This window comes from Mercenaria mercenaria, chromosome 13 (assembly GCF_021730395.1).
Source record: "Mercenaria mercenaria strain notata chromosome 13, MADL_Memer_1, whole genome shotgun sequence".
Taxonomy (NCBI): Eukaryota; Metazoa; Mollusca; class Bivalvia; order Venerida; family Veneridae; genus Mercenaria; species Mercenaria mercenaria.
In genome coordinates, this window is record NC_069373.1 from 36,859,832 (window position 1) to 36,886,430 (window position 26,599).

The window sequence follows — 26,599 nt, forward strand, 5'->3', positions numbered from 1 at the left end:
TAAAATGAAAAAAACCTTAGACTGGTAAATCAGTATAGTGTAATACTATTTAGGCCACTGTGACTGAGTGGTTAAGGAATCTGTCATCATATCACTTGCTATTCCCTCTGGATTCGAGCTCTGCTAAGTAAGGTCTTCATGTGACTAAGCCTTCTTGTTTGCGTTCATAAGTTCATTGGTTTTACCTAATGTCCTATCGTGATTAAAATGATGCTAAGAGAGACACCTGGTGTCTTCCTTCACCATTATTAGCTTGAATATCTCCATACAGTTTAAATTGTATTGGTTTAGCTTAAAACCCCAGTTTACAAGCTAAATATTATCAACATAATTACAAGATCTGTAAGATATTTCGAGATCTTCAATATGGAGTCTGATGCTTGCTCATACACAGTAAGTAGATATCCTTCAAGCCCTTAATGCCTTTGAAATGATTTTCATAGAATATGAGAGATGTTGTTTTGATTTCAGATGTACCGTGTGTTTACATACGCAGTTGGACCGACAGCAAATCCAGTATCGGCTATACGTTGGATGGCTTGTGCCAACAAAGGTACCGTGTCTATTCATATACCAGATCAAAATGTTCAAATAGGTTGAAATATTAACGTGTCTATTTATATTTTACATATGAAAAAGAAATTGGACAGATGATTTTACTACTAGGATTTTATAGATAGTGGGGGCTAGTCAGTCATTTTTTCCCACATTACTATAAAATAGATCGTGTTAAATGTTAATGTTGAAGTATGTACATACATTTCTTTCAGGATATTTCTCACAGATTCCTGCAATGGGGGCAGTCAGATCTAAAGTTCAGGTGTGTAACAGTTATTATTTTGTCTTTAAAAAGACTCTACACTGTAAAAAGTTATGCAAATATATGTTCAGTTTAAATAGATGTAGTAATGTTTCCAACTAAAAAAAACACATTATTTTAAAGGTCAGTAATTTTTTTCCAAAAAGGCAGATTAAATTTTCAAGTAAGAATTATTAGTTTGTTTAATGTTAATATGGTATCAGCTAAGGTATTGAAAGAGTCACCGGACCCCCTTAGATGTAAATGGGGTGTTTAGAATGATTGAGCTGAATGCTAGAACTTGTTACAGTGTACTGGATAAGGGGATACTGATTAATTCAAGAAGCATTGACCATCTACTTAATAGCAGTGATTTACTATGAGACTGCTAAAGGGGAAACACATATCATCATGTATCACATACAGGAGGGAAAACCACCATGAGAATAATTTAAGCATCTTTACTTGTTGTGAGGGGTTAAGGGTCCTGGACAAAGAAAAGATCAGGAGTTATTAGTGTTGGGAATCTGTCAAAATTTTCATGCCGATTAATCAGTACAAAAAATGCTTGGCAGTTGATTTATCATGGTGAAAATCAGATTTTTCAATCTTGGTAAAAAAAAAGTAAAACCTCCGTTTTACAATTTGGGACATTATGAGCTGAGTGGGAGTAGAGTCAGTCTAGTATAGGAGTGAATTGAATTTGAAGAATGACAAGATTAAACTTCAGCAACTTGTAGGTTACAAGGGTATTATGGGACTTGTATTTGAATTTCAAAGAAGGAAATTAATATGGGAAAAGTTAAAAAAGATATATGGGAAAATATGAAGGGGAGCTAAGTTTCAGCCTTCTAGAAACTGTAAGTAAACTGCAAACATGAATTTACCATAATTACTACATCTCATTTGGGAATGATAAAAGTTTGATATTACAAGTCATATAAATTTCATTTTAAATAAAGAAATTTATGCTTACACTAAAGATACTTTTGCATAGTATATATATTGCAAATGTCCCATTGTGATTAATCTGTACGTTTCATTATATACTAGGTAATGTCTTTTACTGTAATTTGTAACCACATTATTTCTAGGAATATGTTGATGTGATATCTCGACCATTAGCGTTAAATCGTTCAAAGCATGAATTATGGACCAGTATTTACCAGGGCATTTATCAAGATGCGGTACAAAATACAGACTCTTTCATCATTATTATAGTTGTTTTAAACTTCTCGATCATAAAATACTGACGTGTGTATCAAAATCCTACAAACTTGAAGATCAGTATATTGAAAGGAAGACATTTAAAACAATTTTGATGGAATAATTCATGATATTGAAAGTAGTAGAATCTTTTAATTTCTGTTTCATTTTTAGCTCGACTATTCGAAGAATAGGGGAGCTATCCTACTCGCCGCGGCGTTGGCTTGAGCGTCACACAGATGTTAAAGTTTGCATACCACCCCAAATATTTTCAAAGTCCATTGAGATATTGCTTTGATATTTTGCTTTCTTGTTTACCATCATGACCCCAGTCTGTAAAAAGGAGGAGGCAACTCTATCAAGCATTTTGACTGAATTATGGCCCCTTTTCGACTTAGAATATGCTTATTGTAATGTTAAAGTTTGCGTACCACCCCAAATATTTTCAAAGTCCATTGAGATATTGCTTTGATATTTTGCATACTTGTTTACCATCTTGACCCCAGTCTGTAAAAAGGAGGAGGCAACTCTATCAAGCATTTTGACTGAATTATGGCCCCTTTTCGACTTAGAATATACTTATTGTAATGTTAAAGTTTGTGTACCACCCCAAATATTTTCAAAGTCCATTGAGATATTGCTTTGATATTTTGCATACTTGTTTACCATCATGACCCCAGTCTGTGAAAAGGAGGAGGCAACTCTTATCAAGCATTTTGACTGAATTATGGCCCCTTTTTGACTTAAAATATGCTTATTGTAATGTTAAAGTTTTACTCATAGCTTATATTATACTATCAAGCACTGAGAATAGTTGAGCACGCTGTCCACTGACAGCTCTTGTTAGCTCACTAAAGTCTTGTGCTTAAAGGTGAGCTTTTGTGATCGCCCTGTGTCTGTCATCCGTCGTCAACAATTTGACTGTTAACACTCTAGAGGTCACAATTTTGGCCCAATCTTAATGAAACTTGGTCAGAATATTACCCTTGATAAAATCTTGGACGAGTTCGATATTGGGTCATCTGGGTTGAAAAACTAGGTCACTAGGTCAAATCAAAGGAAAAGCTTGTTAACACTCTAGAGGTCACAATTTTGGCCCAATCTTTATGAAACTTGGTCAGAACGTTACCCTCAATAAAATTTTTTGTTTGATATTTGGTCATCTGGGATCAAAAACTAGGTCATCAGGTCAAATCAAAGGAAAAGCTTGTTAACACTCTAGAGGTCACAATTTTGGCCCAATCTTAAAGAAACTTGGTCAGAATGTTACCTTCAATAAAATCTTGGATGATTTCATTATTGGGTCATCTGGGGTCAAAAACTAGGTCACCAGGTCAAATCGAAGGAAAAGCTTGTTAACATTCCAGAGGTCACAATTTTGGCAAAATTTAATGAAACTTGGTCAGAATGTTACCCTCAATCAAATCTTGGACGAGTTAGATATTGGGTCATCTGGGGTCAAAAACAAGGTCACTGGGTAAAATCAAAGGAAAAGCTTGTTAAAACTGTAGAGGCCACATTTATGACTGTATCTTCATAAATCTTGGTCAGAATGTTATTCTTGATAGTCTCAAGGTCCAGTTTGAATCTGGACCATGTAGGATCAGAACCTAGGTCACCAGGTCAAATCAAAGGAAAAGCTAGTTAACACTGTAGAGGCCACATTTATGACCATACCTAAATGAAACTTGGTCAGAATGTTGATCTTGATGATCTATAGGTCAAGTTCAGATCTGGGTCAGGTGGGGTCAAAAACTAGGTCACTAGGTCAAATCAGAGGAAAAGCTTGTTAACACTCTAGAGGCCACATTTATGACTGTATCTTCATGAAACTTAATCAGAATGTTAATGTTGATGATCTTTAGGGCAAGTTAGAATTTGGGTCATGTGGGGTCAAAAACTAGGTCACAGGGTCAAATCGAAGGAAAAGCTAGTTAACACTTTAGAGACCACATTTATGACCATATCTTAATGAAACTTGGTCAGAATGTTAATCTTGATGATCTTTAGGCCAGTAGGTCAGGTGAGCAATACAGGGCCTTCATGGTCCTCTTGTTTTATGATATATTTAGAGCATAAAACTTTTTGGACATTAGAACTGGAAACCTTATACAGGGATTGAAATCTCACAGGAATTCTGTGCCGAAATTGCAAAGTTTTTATGCTTTTTTTCCTCAGTCATATTATTACTGCATCAAAATTCCTTTTTTGTATGTTGTTTGAAATTATTCAAATGGATTTTTCTTAGAATGGTGGAAAGTTGAATTAAAAAGTCAGTATTTTATGATCTTAATTATTTGATAGATAACTGGTTTAAGTTATATGTATGTAGATCACAGTTATTTCCCCACCCTGCCTCCACATCTGCCTTGGTCCTCTTTTTAACTTTGCTCATATTTATTTTGTCATAATTTAAACTATTCACTTAAAATTTGCTTTTAAATTGATTTTCTTATGTGAAACTTACACTTCTGAATATTTTTGTTTGTGAAGAGTGAGTGGTGACCATTTTGGACAGTGATTTTCATTTGTTAATTGATTTTCATTTTTCAATGATTTTGCTATTATAATTCAACTTCTCTGTGTTTTTGAAATGGACACATTCTTTCATGTTAATGTAAACAAGTCGGTTACAAAACTTATCATAACTATTAAAGTAAGATGTCCAAATGCATGTTCCATAAGTAAAGTTATGGTACTTTTAGAGAAATTATTTTAGGTAAATAGAGTTTCTTCCCTTTTCAGGTATATTATTTGAGCAGTTTTACTATTAATGACATCATTTCTTTTTCAGATAGATGAATGCTGTTTTATGACATTTTATAACATTTATATGATCAGGGTCCTTTTCAAACTAACATTGATATTTCAGAGACAGTTTACCATTTTCTGAGGAAGTAAATTTAAAGTAAAACTTGTAGACATTCAGCAATTAATGGAACTTGATCTATTTGCATTTGGTTTGGAGACTTTTAAGATACTTCATAGAAAAAAAGACTTATTGTTCTTGATAAAATACTGAGTTTTTGATCATTGGATGAGTTTTCAGTAACTGTAAGAGTATTTATAGTTTTCATGTTGAAATATTTGCTAACTTGATGATTGGAAAAAAAGTTTCTCCTTAATTTAATATATGACATCAAGTAATGTTTAAGCTTGAAAAGGTGACCCAGTTGATAATTTGATTTTTGTTTTGCTTAAATTTTCTTTATTTTATTTATTTGTTATTATTTTTTGTATTTCCTGAATTTGTTAAGTTTTTGCCTAAGCTTGTATGTTTTGTTTTGTCAGTAGAAAGCATGAAGTTTTTACAGCCCAGTGTGGTATGTTTCCTTTCGGTTCTGTTCAGTTTGCTAGTGTGCTATTTCATGATTAGTTTGCCATATACTGTGCTTTTCAAAACAAATCTTCCTATAGCAATTACATGCATTTGAAGAAATGAGAGAAAAGATGGTGCTGAAATTGGGACCACGCTGTTAATAAAAAAGAACACATTTTACTGCTAAGTTAAAGTGTAATTTTGGCAATCCAGTTTGGTTTAAATGGTTATTTTTCGTGTATAAAATGAGAAGCACAGTGATATAGTTGCTTTTATAATACCGATTGCAGAATCCCTAAAATATAACAATATGCATGTAACACCTGACCGACATTCCAACCAATGCTGTATGAAACTCGGTATGGCCCCAGGCTTAATGCAATGTAACCTTACCTTATTTTATGATTTTTTTCTTTTTATTTAGTTTCTAGTAACCTGTACCACAAATTTTTCAATTTATCTTTGTTTCAATAGGTATGAATATAATTAGACAATATAATTTACTTTTCACATTAAATTTGAATAGTTTTAAGTGTAAATTTGATATCATTCTGAGATAAAATCCTTAGAATTCCTTGTGGGTCTTTTATGACTTACACTTTAATTCCATGAATTTGTAATTGATAATTGAGGAAGAGTCTCCATGTAATTGCATAAGACATTTAACCTTTATCCTGCTAAATTTCTGTAATGAACTTGTCCATCTTTCAATTTGGACAGTACCATTAACTATTAAAAGTTAAAAAGGGTGCTTACCAAAAATATACTGACTGACTGGTGAACAGTGCAGATCATAATCTACACTTGTCGCAAAGGCAGAATCATTCGTGTCCAGCATGATAAGGGTTAAAGAAAAACAGTTCCATTTGCATTTTGCATTTGACAAGGAAGAAAGTCTCCTAAGAATTTGCATTATATTAAAACCTTCAGAATACTATGTTAGACTTGTTCTTGTCACCTACAAAAAGGCAAGGCATGCTACGTCCCATTGCAAGTTTCCAGTCTAGGAGGCCTCTTTGTAAAAATGATTCAAATTGTTGGAAATGAATGGTTCTCTTGAGTGCATGTCTTTAAGATATTACACTGGTTATAGTTTGAATATGAACTTGAAAGCCAGGCGGCTTTAAAAATTTTATAGTGGTGTATGGGTTGCAGGGTTGCACTCTTTTTTGCCAGTGGTTAAAGTTTCATGTCGGGACCTTCAAAAATCTGTTAACTACCTGCTTGTTATTGTAATTTTATTGTTGCATTAAGATCATGTTTTGTCGTTAACCCTTTAGTTGAGTAAGCTATGATTTCATTTAGATTTCATTTATGTTTAAAACTTTTTTGTTTTGTTTCATTTGTGATATAAGTTTTTTTTGTCTATACTAACAGTTATAAAGACTTCATCTTTTTCAGGTGTCATATATCCATTGTACATATATCTTTTATGAATATGTATGAAAATGTTTGAATAATGAGTTTATCTTGTGCAATATACAGGAGTACATGGGAGCGCAGGTAGAGGCCCTGGCGTCATACAACCTTAAGTTTGAGGACCGAGTGCAATTTTCTATCAAACATGACATTTGGGTAAACTCAGTTTTGGAATGAAAAAAGCGTTAATGGAATGGGATTTTTTCATTATTTTATTCTTTGTTTAAACTTTTTATTACATATTAATACATTGACATTTAATAAAATGTATCACAAAAATATCAATAAATAGATAGCTTCATATATTTGCTATATAACAGTATCTTAAAAGTAAACGGAAGTTGAGTAGTCACTCAGATTTGGCATAAAATTTGTTTGCTGTTGATATGAATATGAAGTAAATTGTGTACGTTGACATAATTAGAGATGTTGAAAAATTGTATATGTTTAGTCTTTCTGTGTAAGTGGTAATTATGTTCAACATAAGTGACTTACTTACAATTATTTTGATGAAAATATTTTACTGGTAATAATTATTAAATACAATTATAAGCCATTGATATTTTTGTGAGATGTTTTTCACATAGTGCTGCAATGATATCACAATTTCTTCTACTAATACTGTGTATTCAGAATTTCAGGTATGCCAACTGCTGCAATCCTTTTATTTTCTTTTTATTTATGTTTTTGTTAATAAAACTTGATACAAATACTTCACAAATGATTCACAATAGAACAAAAGTATGTGTTTAATGAAATAAAGAATTTCATTGAATAAAGGAAGGGGGTTAATTTTTCTGAAAGTGCGTCTTTTGTGATGCATGTTTTAGAGGATATAGAGGAGTCCACAGAGTGGGAAATATTGATAAAAAAAGAGGTTTCGATTTCATATATGTATGTGTACTTATACTTAATCCCTACACATAACAATAAGCATCTGTTACAGTTTTCTGTTAATTTCAGTCAACTCCTTTTTACAGAAAATTCTACAAATTTAAAAAAAGTGTAAATTTGCTTTATCAGATGTAGCTGAGCTGAATGGGTAAGGCTATATTTTGAAAATAGCGTGCCTTTTTTTGAATTTTGACACTCTTAGATGCTTATTGAAATACCCGGTAAAAGAGGAAATATAAAACTATAATGTCGTGCGCTTACCCATATTAATATGAAATCAGAACTGGTCTAGTATTGGAAACATTTGAGAATGTTTGTTGCAAGTTTTGAATCATGAAGGCATGTACAGGATGATGAAGGGTTTTGTCTCGTAAAACAATTACTAAACTGTCTGCTTGTATATAATATATATCACTGTCTAGTGAGTCATTTTGCCTGGAAGTTGTCACAAATATATAACATCCTAGTGTTTTATATCTATCAGTGTGTTGAATTTAGTGTAACCTACATGATAGATTGTTTTGATAGGGCATCTGACTGTCCCCGCATGGTTTGTATTTCGAGACAAACTTTGGACTGTTTGATCTTCATCTGTGGAAATTTGACAAGAAATTTGATCGAAAATTAACGAATGGTCATCTGTGATTCATTTTGTTAAGATATTGCTTCATCAAAACAGAGGAAGAAGAGGTTAAATGTACGGACAAAAGCCAATATGCACCAATTGTAAGGTCACTGATTGCCACTGACGTGCATTTCTTAAGGAACTACTGAAATCCCTGTTTTGTTTTTAGCTCACCTGAGCACGAAGTGCTCTAAGGTGAGTTTTGTGATCGCCCTATGTCCGTTGTCCATCCATCGTCAACAATTTGACTGTTAACACTCTAGAGGTCACAATTTTGGCCCAGTCTTAATGAAACTTGGTCAGAATGTTACCCTCAATAAAATCTTGGACGAGTTCTATATTGGGTCATCTGGGGTCAAAAACTAGGTCACCAGGTCAAATCAAAGGAAAAGCTTGTTAACACTAGAGGTCACAATTTTGGCCCAATTTTAATGCAACTTGGTCAGAATGTTACTCTCAATAAAATCTTGGACGAGTTTGATACTGGGTCATCTGAGGTCAAAAACTAGGTCACCAAGTCAGATCATAGGAAAATCTTGTTACCACTCTAGAGGTCACAATTTTGGTCCAATCTTAATGAAACTTGGTCAGAACATTACTCTCAATAAAATCTTGGACAAGTTCGATATTGGGTCATCTTGGGTCAAAAACTAAGTCACCAGGTCAAATCAAAGGAAACTCTAGAGGTCACAATTTGGCCGAATCTTAATGAAACTTGGTCAGAATATTTCTCTCAATAAAATCTTGGACGAGTTTGATATTGGGTCATCTGGGGTCAAAAACTAGTTCACCAGGTAAAATCAAAGGAAAATCTTGTTAACACTCTAGAGGTCACAATTTTGGCCCAATCTTAATGAAACTTGGTCAGGATGTTACTCTCAATAAAATCTTGGATGAGTTTGATATAGGGTCATCTGGGGTCAAAAACTAGGTCACCAGGTCAAATCAAAGGAAAAGCTTGTTAACACTCTAGAGGTCACAATTTTGGCCCAATCTTAATGAAACTTGGTCAGAATATTACTCTCAATAAAAACCTTGGACAAGTTAAATATTGGGTCATCTAGGATCAAAAACTAGGTCACCAGGTCAAATCAAAGGAAAAGCTTGTTAACACTCTAGAGGTCATAATTTCGACCCAATCTTAATGAAACTTGGTCAGAGTATTACTCTCAATAAAATCTTGGACGAGTTCAATATTGGGTCATCTAGGGTCAAAAACCAGGTCACCAGGTCAAATCAAAGGAAAAGCTTTTTATCACTGTAGAGGCCACGTTTATGACTGTATCTTCATGAATTTTGGTCAGAATGTTAATCTTGATGGTCTCAATGTCCAGGTTGAATCTGGGTCATGTAGGATCAAAAACTAGGTCACCAGGTCAAATCAAATTAGTTAGCTAGTTAACACTGTAGAGGCCACATTTATGACCATATCTTAATGAAACTTGGTCAGAATGTTGATCTTGATGATCTATAGGTCAAGTTTAGATCTGGGTCAGGTGGGGTCAAAAGCTAGGTTACAAGATCAAATCAAAGGAAAAGCTTGTTAAAGAGAATTCCGATAATTTTTTTCCTTTCATAGAATTTTTTAAAATTCATATATATGATAGGAAAATGTGTGCTGAAAACAATGAACAAATAAAAATAATAGGTCACCAGGCTTGTTTTTTTGAAAAATTGCTTTGAACACACCCACTGTTGCTGAAACTGCCAGCGATTTTTGAACATTTTCATAATTTTCTGCTTTTTTATAAACACCAACCAAAATATACATCCAGGCAGCACAATACGGTTTTTTTCTTATTACAGATTTTATCATATACTTACTTGATATCATAGTCATATTTGTAATACTCTATCCTTACAATGATGGGTACACATGGAAAAAAAATATTGTTTCATATTTACTTTTGTGAACTTTTTTCAATGAAAAATACCCATAGTGAAGAATATTTTATTAAATTTTGAAAAAACTCTTTCATAGAATTGTTTCCGTTTTTTCTTGTGTATAGATAATTGTATTGTGAGCATAAAAATGGCTAAAAATGTATGGGTCACCAGGCTAAATTTTATGTTAAGACCGCTAGAATACAAACACCAGTTCGGACGGAAATGGCGCGAACCTGCCCAAATTGATTACATGTTTGGCTGCTAAAAGTTTAAAAAAATGTTTTAAAAATTCTTAATTCTTTCTATAATTGCATACTAAATAATCTGAAAGGTGATATTGTCTTATCAGTACTAAGTCAACTATCTTACATTATATAAACAAAACTGTCTTTATACTAAAATGCGATGTGAAAACACAACCACAAAAATAGCAAGATACCTGTCAGGCATGATACTTGTCAATACAACATAAACCAGTATCAACATCTGATTACTGATAAAACTTATCAAAAATGTTATTTCATTCAAGATTCCTCATATTTAAGATTGTCTGTAACATGTTTCAACAAATGTTGACTACAGTTCAGTTTTCCATAGAAAGTGTCGGCTGCGCAGACAGATGCGCATTAAAAACTATAGGAATTCCCTTTAACACTCTAGAGGCCACATTTATGACTGTATCTTCATGAAACTTGGTCAGAATGTTAATTTTGATGATCATAAGTTCGAATCTGGGACATGTGGGGTCAAAAACTAGGGCACCGGGTCAAATCAAAGGAAAAGCTAGTTTACTCTTTAGAGATCACATTTATGACCATATCTTTATGAAACTTGGTCAGAATGTTAATCTTGATGATCTTTAGGTCAGTTGGTCAGGTGAGCGATACAGGGCCTTCATGGCCCTCTTGTTTATTTTTGTATTTATATAGAACTTTAATGCAAAGTATATGCAGGAAACTTAATACACTAGATGCAAGGAATGCAGCTCTGGAGTGGCCTTGATTTATATGATACATAGGATTTTGATACCAGAAATATATGATAAAATCTACAAAATTCTTGTAGGAGAAAGTTTTCTGATACCCTGAATGAAGTGGAATGAATAAATGTAAAATAATGTTCTTGGGAAGTAGGATGAGATATATGTAGCTGCTGTTAATGGAGAACATGATCTAAGGGTTGTGTCAGTGGCAAAATCATTCAGTATAACTTTTATCCAGTCGTCGCCATGGCAGTGTTCAGTGTTGAGGTCTTCAGTAACTTGATAGACCATCCTATTTACAGTATTGTTTTGTTTGTTTTTGAAGGAGTATGTTCCAGTGATAGGGAGGCCACCAGCCCTTTATAACAAAAAACAATTCAAATGGAACAATATATACCTAGATACGCTGGTATTGATTCGTGTGTCACTGAGTAGTTACACACACTTGTCATGGCTTAGTTACACTGCATCAAATACAACAATCTTCCAGTTCAAACTCTAACACCTTCTCAAAAACTGAGAACAATTGAGATAAAAATTTTAGGTGGAGCAGTGAAATTGTGTAGCATACTTGCGTCATAGGAATGAAAAACTAAATTTTGGTCTGATGCGAGCAAATAAAAATTCAGTTATTAGAATTAAAGATTATTTCCCTCAATATTTCTGTAATTTGCTGTACTATCGGAAGAATCCTAATAGCCTTCAGGGCCCCCCATCATTCTCTGCGAAACAAGCTAAAGGTTCATTATTAATTCATTGATACACAAGTAAAGATTTAATGCTACAAGACAGAAAAATGCTGCAATTTATTTTACATATGGCAAAATGATGATCATTTGTGAAATAAAAAATTGAGAAAAAATAATTCTGAAGAAGCAAGGGAGAATGCAGTGTAGCTAAGTCCATAGTGTATAGATTATTGTGAGAGTATAAATGGCAATCCTATATGTGAAGAAATCAAACCTCCCATGTGTACCATATGTGTAGATCATCATACAGTATTGTATATAGACGTTTAGCACTATTACAGATTTATGCTTTAGGTTTTGTTACATAGAACACATTATATTGTTTGCTTAGCTTCGTCATTACATGGCGGATCCATCTAGATACATTCATATCGTTGAAGTTTTACAAAATCTAAAAATTCATGGAATAATGGATCACTTGAGAAGACTTAGTTTGAAAAGAACTGGACAGCAAACTCTCTTAACCCTAACCCTGCTATGTTTCTATAATGAATTTGTCCATCTTTCAATTTGGACAGTACCATTAACTGTTAAAAGGGGTGCTTACCAAAAAGACACTGACTGAATGGCCAACAGTGCAGATCTTTATCAGACTGCAAGGATGTGCAGACTGATCATGATCTACACTGGTTGCAAAGGCAGAATCAATCGTGTCCAGCATGGTAAGGGATAAGGTCTTTGTGTAAAACTATTGATCTATGTCATTTTTGTGGAAATCAAGCTGTTTAAAGTGGACATAGTTTATTTGCGGAGTATCCTTGACCCAAGTTTGTATTATATTTGAAAAGTCTCTGATCTTTATTTGCTGTTATATACATCATATTTGTATCACTGACAGTTCACTTTACTTTACACTGAATTATTTCTCCCCATTTCATGGTAGACATTGATTTTACTTGGCTGTCTGTCTGTCTGTGCACTTAGTTAACCTGCACTTCTCAGAAATACCTAGCCAGATTTTAATGAAACTTCACAGGAGTGATTCATATGAGGTCTTTTAGTGCATGTCATTTTGCGGAGATTTTAAAACACCCTATCTAGTTTTAAATGCCTAAGTTAGGACTTGACTATACATTATTTACAGCTCTAACAGTCTACATTTCAATTTGGATTCTTAAAGTAACTAAAAGAAATGCCTTTTACCAGTATGAATGAGAGATATTTCCTTTCCAGTTTTTACATTGAAATTATTCTATTTACAAGAACATAAAAAAAAATCCTATTTATCATGTATACAGTCTGTTATACAACTTTCAGTTTTAAGTAATAGAACTATATGTGTGTGTTTGTTATTCCTGTAGTACCAGATATTGTAAAATTTTGTTGTTTTAGAACAGCTATCAGGATAATGATATAAATTATCATTATAGCATTTTAAATTTAAATGAAATATTGTTTGTGTCAAAGATATGTTAGTGGAAAAAAAATGAAAGTTGCTTCTCTGTCTAAGGATTATAATAAGATCTGACTAGAGAGCAGTCTCTAAATTCAGCCCTACCATTGGTCAATGTCAGGAAGATTCTCAAATATAGCCAATCGGATGCTTTAGTTCTGAGACTGGCGGTGGAATCTTAATTTTTTTTTATTTGCTGAAAGATTGACATATATTTCATATTAGTCGATTGATATCATTTTTAGCTCGACTATTCGAAGAATAGTCTAGCTATTCTACTCACCCTGGCGTCGGCGTCGGCGTCGGCGTCACACCTTGGTTAAGTTTTTGCATGCAAGTACATACAGCCATCAATGAAAGGCATTTAGCTTTGAAACTTATTTCTTCTTTTTCTAGGTCAATTACCAACCTCTCTGGGTCAAGTCCCATAACTCTGACATGTATTTTGAGCAAATTATGCCCCCTTTTGGACTTAGAAAATTTTGGTTAAAGTTTTACATGCAAGTTACTATCTCCAAAACTAATGCAGATATTGATTTGAAACTTCACATGTGTCTTCGGGTTATAAAACTAGTTGATAGCAGCAAGTGCCATAACTCTGACTTCCATTTTGGCCAAATTATGCCCCCTTTTGGACTTAGAAAATTCTGGTTAAAGTTTTGCGTGCAAGTACATACAACTATTTCTAAAAGGCATATAGATTTAAAACTTATTTTTTCTTTTTCTAGATCAATTACCAACCTCACTGGGTCAAGTCCCATAACTCTGACATGTTTTTTGAGCAAATTATGCCCCCTTTTAGACTTAGAAAATTTTGGTTAAAGTTTTACATGCAAGTTACTATCTCCAAAACTAATGCAGATATTGATTTGAAACTTCACATGTGTCTTCGGGTTATAAAACTAGTTGATAGCAGCAAGTGCCATAACTCTGACTTTCATTTTGGCCAAATTATGCCCCTTTTAGACTTAGAAAATTCTGGTTAAAGTTTTGCGTGCAAGTACATACAACTATTTCTAAAAGGCATATAGATTTAAAACTTATTTTTTCTTTTTCTTGATCAATTACCAACCTCACTGGGTCAAGTCCCATAACTCTGACATGTTTTTTGAGCAAATTATGCCCCCTTTTAGACTTAGAAAATTTTGGTTAAAGTTTTACATGCAAGTTATTATCTCCAAAACTAATGCAGATATTGATTTGAAACTTCACATGTGTCTTCGGGGTTATAAAACTAGTTGATAGGATCAAGTCCCATAACTCTGACCTTCATTTTGGCCAAATTATGCCCCCTTTTGGACTTAGCAAATTCTGGTTAAAGTTTTGCGTGCAAGTACATACAGTTATTACTAAAAGGCATATAGATTTGAAACTTATTTTTTCTTTTTCTAGATCAATTACTAACCTCACTGGATCAAGTCCCATAACTCTGGCATGTATTTTGGGCAAATTATGCCCCCTTTTGGACTTTGAAAATTCTGGTTAAAGTTTTACATGCAAGTTTCTATCTCCAAAACTAATGCAGATATTGAATTGAAACTTCTCATGTGCCTTCAGGGTTATAAATCTAGTTGATAGCAGCAAGTCCCATAACTGATATGCATTTTGGTCAAATTATTCCCCCTTTTGAACTTAAAACTCTTTTGATATTTAACTTTTTTGGGTAATATTTTCCTGCTTCTGGGTCAATATTTCGAATAGTCGAGCTTGGCTGTCTTACGGACAGCTCTTGTTTCATGATTGGAGTTTCATTCTGAAAGGAAGGCCAGATTTAAAATGATTGTTTAAATAATTCTATGAGAACAGAAAATATGTGAAAGATATTTAACAGTTTAGGCCGCTATCTGGTATTCACAAGTCAACTTACATAAAAAAGCAATAAATTTTTTTATTAATTTCGTGTCTTACCAACTGTTCTAAGCATATTTTACCCATTTTTAGTTCTGTATACCAGGTATATATATATTTGATATTTTTCACCTTGAAATTACCTATATTTCACTCCAGTATTTCAATAATTCACAGAAGAACAGTTAATGAAGTGGAGAACAGGTGTCAAAGCTTTTTGTTACCTTTTTGTTTAGCAGGTGCCTGTGAGATCATGGCATTCTTAGTTTAAACACTTTTTAAATGAGTTGTAGAAATTATTTTTTATTGAAACATGTTTTATTCCTAGTTTTATTTTATTAAAACAAAAAACTCTCACAATAGAGTATTTGTATGTTTCGTTTTCTTTTAATGCATATGTCTAGAAAATTGTTGTTAGTATATTTAACCATTGAAAGTAATTAAAAATACGTTATTAACAGGGTATTTTTACTAATATGCATGAGATAAAGCTCTTTTAACTTCTATATATATATACTCAGCCATCAGTTCATTTCAGTCTTTAATTGATATGAAAAATAGGAACAAAATTAACTTTTTTCTCTTAGGCTGTCCAAGTCCTTTTAGTTACTTCAGTTCCAAGTATAAACACTCCCCTTTAAGAAACACATTTCCTGCTTTATTTTGAAGAAAAATGTTTCTCATCTTGTCAGGATTTCTGTGTTCTAAAATATATAGACTGGTAAACTCTCATCCTGCAGAAAAGAAAAAAAAGCTAGAAATGGAATGAACTTGATATATATAATACTGTAAAATCATTTAATTTTGTGGGCATGAATTTCATAGTTTTGGTCAAAATGGCAATTTCGCCGGGATATGAATTCGTGGATGTCAACTTTTGAACATAAAATGAATGGGAATTTTACTTGTCCATTGGGATTAAATTTTATGGATTGGCTGTACCACAAAATCCACGAAAATTAGTCCTCTGCAAATATATTAATGATTTCGCAGTAGGTATTAAAATACATTTTGACCATATCTTATCAAATTACATCACTTTCTTTGTTTTTGGCTAATCGTTTAATTCTTGTGCAAATATTGATACACTTGCTTCCAGGATATATTTGGAAAACAGATAGCCCTAGTCTTTCCCTTACAATGCTGATGGATGGATGTATAAATATGTATTTATTTTCACCTGTATTTATGCATGTCCTGCTTCTACCTGCATGTAGCATATAGAATAATGTTATATTTATAGTTTACATAAAATATTCTTTTTTTTTATCATAATGGTAAATACATAAACTTTTAAGCAATGTATGCATTTAGCATTTTTTTGAATAAATGAAGCATGAAGAATATGATTTTGTTTTAAGTGATTTAAGTTTATTCAAATTAATTAAAAGTTAATAAATGCAACTTTATTGCTGAAGGACAATTTTTATTTATAAAAAAAGAAAAGCAGAAATAACCCTGTCTTCATAGGGCCTTGAAAAAAAATAAACATTGACTATAGTTACTATTGTACTGAGATAACAATTTCATATGAATTAACCCTTACACTGCTCAATTTCTATAATGGACTGGTCCATCTTTCAATTTGGACAGTACCATTAACTGTCCACCAAAAAGATACAGACTGAATGACGAACAGTGCAGATCATGATCAGACTGCATGGATGTGCAGGCTGATCATGATCTACACTGGTCGCAAAGGCAGAACCAATCGTGTCCAGCATGGTAAGGGTTAAAAATGAATTTTAACTGATAAACAGTATAATGTGCCTACTATGTATGACATTGTTTATATTTTGGTATCAGGGTCTAGGAATGATGACTACAGTCACACTGCCAGTCTATAACAGAACCAGTCCCAATGGAACAGTAAGTTGTTGTTTTGGCTTTAATAACATTGGTAAATGTATCCATTTGCTTTTTAAATTTCAGAATAATTTTTAGCCCACCATCATCAGATGGTGGGCTATTCAAATCACTCTGCGTCCGTGGTCCGACGTCCTTCCTTCCGTCCGTCCTTCCGTTAACAATTTCTCGTTATCACATCTCCTCAGAAACTACCAGGGGCATTTTGACCAAACTTTGTCAGATTGATGTATTGGTACTCTAGTTGTGTCCCCCTGAAAATCAGACTGGTTCAACAATTTTTTAGTGAGTTATGGCCCTTTGTTTATTTCTATAATTTACATAGATTTATATAGGGAAAAACTTTGAAAATCTTCTTGTCCAAAACCACAGAGCCTAGGGCTTTGATATTTGGTATAAAGCATCATCTAGTGGTCCTCTACCAAGATGATTCAAATTATTTCCCCGGGGTCTAATATGGCCCCGCCCCGGGGGTCACATGGTTTATATAGACTTATATAGGGAAAAACTTTGAAAAACCTTTTGTTCAAAACCATAGGGCCTAGGGTTTTGATATTTTGTATGTGACATCGTCTAATTGTCTTCCACTAAGAACTTTTCAAATTATCCCCCTAGGGTCAAATATGGCCCGGCCCCGGGGGTCACATGGTTTACATAGACTTATATAGGGAAAAACTTTGAATATCTTCTTGCCCAAACCACAAAACCTAGGGCTTTGATATTTGTTATGTAGCATCATCTAGTGGTTCTCTACCAAGTTTGGTCAAATTATCCCCCTAGGGTCAAATATGGCCCCGCCCTGGGGGTCACATGGTTCATATAGACTTATATAGGCAAAAGCTTTTAAAATCTTCTTGTCAGTAACCTACAATATTCAAATTTGGACCACATGTATGGTTTTGAGTGGCAAGATGAACCTTGACATGAGTTGACCTTGGTATTGACCTAGTGACCTACTTTCACATTTCTGTAGCTACAGCCTTCAAATTTGGACCACGTGCATAGTTATGAGCACTGAAAAAACTTTGACCTTGACATTGACCTAGTGACCTACTTTCACATTTTTGAAGGTACAGGCTTCAAATTTGGACCACGTGCATAGTTTTGTGTTTCGAAATGAAATTTGACCTTGATTTTGACCTAGTGACCTACTTCCACATTTCTCAAGCTACAGCCTTCAAATTTGGACCACATGCTTAGTTTTGTGTACCGAAACAAACTTTGACCTTTACATTGACCTAGTGACCTACTTTCACATGTTTGAAGGTACAGGCTTCAAATTTGGACCACATGCATAGTTCTGTGTTCCGAAAAAAATTTGACATTGATTTTGACCTAGTGACCTACTTTCACATTTCTCAAGCTACAGCCTTCAAATTTGGACCACTTGCATAGTTTTGTGTACCGAACAAACTTTGACCTTTACATTGACCTAGTGACCTACTTTCACATTTTTGAAGGTACAGGCTTCAAATTTGGACCACATGCATAGTTCTGTGTTCCGAAATAAAATTTGACCTTGATTTTGACCTAGTGACCTACTTTCACATTTCTCGAGCTACAGCCTTCAAATTTGGACCACTTGCTTAGTTTTGTGTACCGAAATGAACTTTGATCTTAAGATTGACCTAGTGACCTACTTTCACATTTCTGTAGCTACAGGCTTCAAATTTAGACCACATGCATAGGATTGTGTACTGAAACAAACTTTGACATTGACCTAGTGACCTACTTTCACATTTCTCAAGCTACAGCCTTCAAATTTGGACCACTTGCATAGTTTTTTGTACCAAAATAAACTGTGACCTTAAGATTGACCTAGTGACCTACTTTCAAATTTCTCAAACTACAGCCTTCAAACTTGATGCACATGCATAGTTTTGTGTACAAAGAACTTTTGTCCTTGAAATTGATCTAATGACCTACTTTCACATTTCTCAAGCTACAGCTTTTGAATTTGGACCACATGCACAGTGTTGTGTACGGAAATGAAATTTGACCTTGAGCTAGTCAGTAAGTCTTGAAATTTGGAACACTCAAAAATGGCACATTGGTGGGCGCCAAGATCACTCTATGATCTCTTGTTATTTTCTAGTAGTCTATTAAGTGATTTTTAGCTCACCTGAGCAAGGCTCATGGCGAACTATTGTGATCACACTGTGTCCGTCAAGGGTGCGTATGCGTCCATCGTCAACAAATGTGTTTAAAAGACATCTCCTCCAAAACCACTGAATGGATTTTGATGAAACTTGGCATGGATGTTCCTCTACCAAACTTGTTCAAACAGTTCCACTTGGTTGCACATATCACCAGAACTAAAATAATAGAAAAATCTTCAAAGGACATCTCCTAAACCGATGGTCCGATTTTGAAATAATTTCACACAAATGGTCCTTTTGTTCAAATTATACCGATTCGTTAAAAAACATGGCTACCAAGGGGGGTGTTGCCACTTTTCCCTATATGTATTTAGTGGAAATAAAAAAAAATCCATGTGTGAAACTGTTGGCCCAATTTTAAAATAAGTTTACTCAAATGGTCCTTGTGTGACCCTCTACCAAGATTGTTCAGATTATTTTGATTCGTAAAAAAAAACATGGCCGCCAGAGGGCGTGGTCACTTTTCCTAGTATGTATGTAGGGGAAACTTTTAAAAATCTTCTTATGTGAAACTGCTATCCCAATTTTAAAATAGTTTTAAAATGGCTCTTGTGTGATCTTCTACAAATATTATTCAAATTTTTCTAATTCGTCAAAAAAACATGGCCGCCAGAGGACGTGGTCACTTTATCAACAATATCTCCCAAAAGCACTGAATGGATTTTGATGAAACTACTCAAATGATCACTGGGTAGGATTCTTTCAAAATTGTTCAAATGATTCCAGTTCATTGAACATAAGGGTCTTTTTGGTTAAAAATAGGTTTTCAGCTATCCTTTTCTCTAGAGCTTTGATATTTGGCATGTGATATAAGGGTTTGACTCTCTACCATACTTGTCCAAATTATTGCCTTAAGGTAAAAAAATGGCGACACCCCTATGTCTGACATTACTTACTATAGGCTTTTATATAAGAAACTTTGAAAATCTTCTTTTCTGACTCAATAATAGCTAGAGCCTTGATATTTGGGGTGTGGTATCAGATTTGTAATTTCTACCATAATTGCTCAAATTATTGCTCTAGATTCAAAAATGTGTATGCTAATAAGAAACCTAACTCTGTACAAACACACTTGAAGCCTTGTACACAGGTGAGCACTTTAGGGTCATTGACCCTCTTGTTGTAGTATCTTATTCAATATTTAAATACTCAAGTTTCAAAAGATACACACATTACATAACTTCCTTCTCTTATTTAAGACTGACCAGACAATATTAGGAGTGATGGGTATAGATGTTACAACAGAAGCAATGTTGAAAAAAGCTCCTCTACGGAAGGTATATCATTAAGAAATTTTAAAACAGAATGTTGAAGTTGTTGATAGATTTCCTGTATAGCACTAGATTAGACCTCCCTTCAAAGAAAAGGTGATGAGTTGGGCAACAGTTAATATGTAGTGTAGTAATGATTTATTTACCTTAAGCCCCCATCACACCAAACTAGTTCTCAAAATGTCGCAACCCGTCCTAAAAAATTGTAGAACAGTCTGCGATCTGACTAGAACTTTTATCCATAATGCGATTGCAGTTAGTTCATAAACAGTTCTCGAGACGTCCATCGCGTCTTCATCCCGTCTGAAGTCTGTTTATAGTAAGTTCTGTTCGGAAAAGTTACCCGTTCAGCTAATATGGACACTGTTTGTAAACAGTCCAAGCCCGTCTGTAGTAAGATTAAAGAAGTTTGTAACTAGTCCTACTTTGTTCCAAGTACGTCAATATACGTTATAACTAGTTTTTAACTCGACCAACTTGTTCACAGACAGTTTAACTAGTTCTGATTACGTCCTAATATCGTCCCTATTTCGTTCAAAACGTGAATTATGATCACGTTCTGGCCCGATGGCTATAAAAAGCCATCACGTTTCGTCCAGTTTTCATTCTCGTTTGTCTCAACCTCTTAAGACAAAAAAATCCACAGAAATAGGCAAGTTTAAGTATCCAAAGCCTCCAAAGAAAAGTGGGGCCAAACAGAGACGAGGTATTAAAGCAGTAAAATACCAAATGCCTCATAGCTCCTGCACAACAGAAGCCGATACTCAGCCTCCTGAGTTAGTCTTTGAACGTGAAAGTCGAGGGGATGAGTGTCGTAATGAATGCCTTGCACCTCTGATGCCCGAAGATGAAGGAGGATATAGTCAGAAACCATGAAGAAAAAAGCAAAGGCATACACTTGGCGGTTAATCCTTAAGCCCAAATCCTGAACCTGTATGGCAACAACCTGTATTTATATCCTACCTTGTGTAATTGTACTGCAGAAGGGATCGAAGCTGTAGGAACTGGGATTAAACGTAATAAACGTACTAAAAACTAGCAGAGCGTACTGAGAACCTATTGCAAACTGTTAGAGATGTTTAGAACTGTATTGCAAACTTAGAATTTATTTTGAACGTAATCAGATGGAATAACGACGCACTAAGGATGTAATGCGATCGAGTTAATACTATCCGTGAACGGGTTGAACGAGATATGAATGGATTCGGTCGGTGTGCACACATACTGAAATTGACGCCGAATAGCATTACATCATACCACGTCTCTAGTACGATCGAAGTACGGCAGTTTAGTTTTTAGTACGTCCATCTTGTTTTAAGTATGTTGTCAGTCCGTCTAACTGCAGGACAGGTTGATGGCAGAAAATTTTGAGCAGGCTCAAAGTTCTGGAGCACCATTCCCGTTCAACCCCGTCTGAGCCAGTCCATAAAGTTCTTAGACAGACTGTAGAACGTCGCTTCTACGTCTGTTCCGTTGCCACACAGTTTGAGCCCGTTCAGCTAAATTTTTTAGAACACACTGAAAACAAGCTTGGTGTGATGGGGGTATTAGACAGATTGCACTGAGAGTCCATGGTATTTTTAAGTAGTTTACAAAATACCATGTAGTTTCTACCTCTATCAGATGGAATGATGTCAGTTGACAGTTGTTACATTCATGAGTTTATGAATAACTGCAGTTCTGTAGTATCCATTTGGTTATGAAACGCAATCAGTGTCGGACTTCATAGGATTATTGGCTGTGGTCAGCAGATGACCCCTATTGTTTTGTTGGTTGGTAGGTCAAAGATCAAGGTCACAGAGACCTTAAGACTGAAAATGATTTCCAATAAGTAATTAGAGAACACTTGGGTCTACTGTTGTCAAACTAAATCAGATGATTGTGTGTGGTAAGTAAATAAATGTTTTGGGATCAGTAAGTCAACGGTCAAGGTCACAATGACTTGAGACAAATTATTTTGGATCAATAGCTAAGAACATATATGCCTAAGACCATCACGGGCTGTAGGGTCTGTAGATTTCATACAAATTGAAATGCATCAGCTATATATTGCTTTCTCAAAGACAACTGATTTGGACTGTAAATAGTTTATCTAAAGATTTGTTTGTTTTAATGCAATTTTTCAAAGAAAATATTTTATTTCATTAACTTTTGATGTTTTTATTTCAGTTTGGACCAAATGGATTTCCCTTTGCAATTAATGCAAATGGTTACATTGTGTTTCATCCTAATTTAAAAGTACAAAGTGATCTGAAGGATCCACCAAATGTTGATTTTCTTGAAGTTGAGGTTGAAAGTGATAAAAATATCGAGGTAACCATTTATTTTAGACAGTCTTCCTAAAATTTTACCTGTGTAGCAGTGATGTTTTCTGCATTCTTGAAAGCAAAAAATATATGATGCAGAAAAAATGTAAAAGTCTGTCTGGTTGTTATATTTCTAATTCCTGCATATGGTTTTGCTGTATTAGTTTAGTACAGGCCTTAAGCTGCTTGAATATTACCACGGGTGGTAGGCATACATGTGATCTCCCGCGCGGGAGGGTCAAAATCCCGATTTTTATGCCCCCAAAGGGAGGCATATAGTTTTTGAACCGTCTGTCGGTCTGTCAGTCTGTCCGCAATTTTCGTGTCCGGTCCATATCTTTGTCATCGATGGATGGATTTTCAAATAACTTGGCATGAATGTGTACCACAGTAAGACGACGTGTCGTGCGCAAGACCCAGGTCCGTAGCTCAAAGGTCAAGGTCACACTTAGACATTAAAGGATAGTGCATTGATGGGCGTGTCCGGTCCATATCTTTGTCATCGATGGATGGATTTTCAAATAACTTGGCATGAATGTGAACCACAGTAAGACGACATGTCGCGCGCAAGACCCAGGTCCGTAGCTCAAAGGTCAAGGTCACACTTAGACATTAAAGGATAGTGCATTGATGGGCGTGTCCGGTCCATATCTTTGTCATCGATGGATGGAATTTCAAATAACTTGGCATGAATGTGTACCACAGTAAGACGAGGTGTCACGCGCAAGACCCAGGTCCGTAGCTCAAAGGTCAAGGTCACACTTAGACATTAAAGGATAGTGCATTGATGGGCGTGTCCGGTCCATATCTTTGTCAACCATGGATGGATTTTCAAATAACTTGGCATGAATGTGTACCACAGTAAGACGACGTGTCGCGCGCAAGACCCAGGTCCGTAGCTCAAAGGTCAAGGTCACACTTAGACGTTAAAGGTCATTTTTCATGATAGTGCATTGATGGGCGTGTCCGGTCCATATCTTTGTCATTCATGCATGGATTTTAAAATAACTACGCATGAATGTGTGGCACAGTAAGACGACGTGTCGCGCGCAAGACCCAGCTCCGTAGGTCAAAGGTCCTAAACTCTAACATCGGCCATAACTACTCATTCAAAGTGCCATCGGGGGCATATGTCATCCGATGGAGACAGCTCTTGTTTCATCTTGCCTCCCGTCTCCCGACCAAAACAATAATTCTCCCGCTTTTCAAAAAAAAAAAAAAAAAAAAAATCAGTATGACTGGGTTAATAATTACCGAGGAGTGCCAAACATGTTTACACAGTAAATCAAAGTGTCACCGACTGTTGTGTATTATACATGTTTGACACACATGTAGCTGGAGGAAAGAGTTGTTTTTCACAGGTGAATTATTAATTGTTTGTTAGACAAGCAGGGCCTTTTCCACCTGTCTCATGGGGCCGAATATCGGCCTATTCTCAATGCCCATGAGGCTCCATTTTTTACCAGTTTGAAGCAAAAAACTCCCAGTCATAAGAAATAATTCCCAGCTGAAATGAATTTTTGATTTTTCAAAGAAAAGTTTGTTCGGTAATAAAATCACATAAATAATTGTTGGAAAAACCAACTCATTACTATTTTTAGAACACGAGTGTTATTTCCCCTTATGCAGATACGCCATTTTCTTCCAATGTTTACCAAATTAATTTGCAACCCAATCGGACTTATTTCATTGAAAATTGGATGAAAACACACACTCATTGCATCAATATACATTATTTTGGTAGCGGTAAATACGTGTTGATGCATTTCTGCTTTTTATTTTTCATGTCAAAATCATTTATGATCAGTATTTTTATACGAAAGTGGGTGGGGTAAGGAATTTACATAATTTATGAGTTGTGTTCAGACCAATTTAGAGCTTCGTTTTTTTTTTCAGTCCTTGAGTAGAATAGAATGTTAATGCGTGTTCACCACCATTGAGACTAAATTGAGACTTTGTTTCTACAAATTTAATCTGTTAAGAAAGTTTAAAGTTGGAACAAGAGGGAGATTCTGTAAGACAGCATGCTCGAGGAGTTTTCTCAGTGATTGACTCTGAATTAAAGCTTTGCCAGTAAAAGGGGCATAATAGTCAATAGCTTTGGATGTAACAGAGATATTGGACGTACATTATATAAAACTTTAACCAAAAAATGTAAGTTAAATAGTGGCATAACTCTGTCAAAATTTAAATCAAGAGTTATGAGGATTGTTTCTTCTGGTGTAGACTTATATACGTTATTGTATGGCCTAAAATGTTGGATTTTGTCTCTAAGTTTTGTGTCCGTGCACTTAATTTATGTTGATAAAAAACCTCCAGTTTTGAGACGCCAACTCCAGCTGAAAAATGGCAAACCTCCAGTTTTGGGATTCTGAACTTATCACATGTATGGTGGTAGGTAATAAAAACGCAGACCAATTCACGCTGGGAATACGCTTAAAATGGGTTGCGCAATGTCCGGAGCTGGTGTTGTGCATAAAAAAGACGAAATTAAGGTATGTGAAGTTATGATTTTGCTTAGTATGAGACAATAATTTTTCTCGAAAAAAGGAAAATGCTACTCGACACAAATATGATGATACATCATATATGTAAAATATCTGGTTTGTAACTTTTGATTCAGCTCATCACGAAAACTCTGGTGACACGAAGCATGAAAAAGTATGAAATGGCAGTTTCTGACCTTATATGCCTAATCTGAGGATTCTGTAGTCCAACTAATTGTACGTGAGCCACGATATTGTGATAATTTTTGCATAAGTCAATATCTTTTCTCCATGTACAACATAGAAAGTACCTTTTCTGTGTTGAGCCTTCCGCAATGATTTCTGGGCGGAGAGGCGGCGATTTTTAAATCACATTCTAACTATAAATTAACAAAAATATTAGTGAAATTTTAAGATACTTGGAAAGAATATCCATTTTTTTCTTCCATTCAGTTGATGTTATGTGAATATTAAACGGCAAAACACAAGTTTGTCACTGTTTTAAACAACACACCCTAAAGTTTACACAAATTTTACATGGCTCCGATTCATGTCACGTGATCGATAATGACCAACTGCACTGTCAACATGTACTGAGTGTAATAGCGGACATGTAAATACAGCGAGGTAGTCAAACTGAAACATGTATTGTTTACGCTTTATTAACGTGTTTTACTGTTATGTTTAAACCGTAGAATTATTCAGTTTTATTTTGTTTTATGATTTCATCATGTTAATAATTTATATTGCCTGATCGTGTTTTTACCTAAATCTAATTTTACCACAGAAAAGGTCGTTACCGGTTTTGACGTAAAGAGAGGGATTATGACCTATCACGAAAATATCTCAGAATCAGTTTTGACGTCAAATTATTTGGACTAAGAACATCTGATGCTTTTTATGATAACTCAACTGTTATGAAGTAACGGATATCAAAATAATTTACTTTATATCCTGCTTACGGGGACATAATTGACAAAATATCATCGGGAATGGGGTTGCACACTGGGAATGGAGTTGCTTGTATAATTCATAATGTATACGCGCAACTCCATTACCGGGGCGCAGCCCATTCCCGGTTGTTTTTTGCCAATCTTTCCCCCAAAAGCAACATTTTATTCAAGTGTATGTAATATTCATGACTGTTTTACATGCGTTTGACCATTAGAAGCGTCGCATTTCCGGAAGAAAAGGCACAAGAATTAGAAAATTAACATTTTTCATGATTCCATACTTTTTAGCTCACCTGAGCCAAAGGCTCATAGTGAGCTTTTGTGACCTCTCAATGTCCGTCCTCCATCGTGTGTTGTGCTTCCGTCCGTCAACATTTTCTAAAAAAATCTTGAAAACCACTGGGCAGAATTACACCAAATTTCTCAGGAATGATCTT

The 26,599-nt window shown here is 34.8% G+C and overlaps 1 protein-coding gene across 1 annotated transcript in view; it reads left to right on the forward strand.

The window, feature by feature from the left end:
- Positions 1-26,599, forward strand: part of LOC123530420 (voltage-dependent calcium channel subunit alpha-2/delta-2-like) — a 92,325-nt gene that overhangs the window by 38,882 nt on the left and 26,844 nt on the right. Inside the window, exons 13-18 of the mRNA XM_053520825.1 lie at positions 472-553; positions 771-820; positions 1,894-1,986; positions 16,928-16,990; positions 20,346-20,423; positions 22,587-22,730. Coding sequence (XP_053376800.1) covers positions 472-553; positions 771-820; positions 1,894-1,986; positions 16,928-16,990; positions 20,346-20,423; positions 22,587-22,730 — 510 coding nt within the window. The remainder of the gene's footprint in view (positions 1-471; positions 554-770; positions 821-1,893; positions 1,987-16,927; positions 16,991-20,345; positions 20,424-22,586; positions 22,731-26,599) is intronic.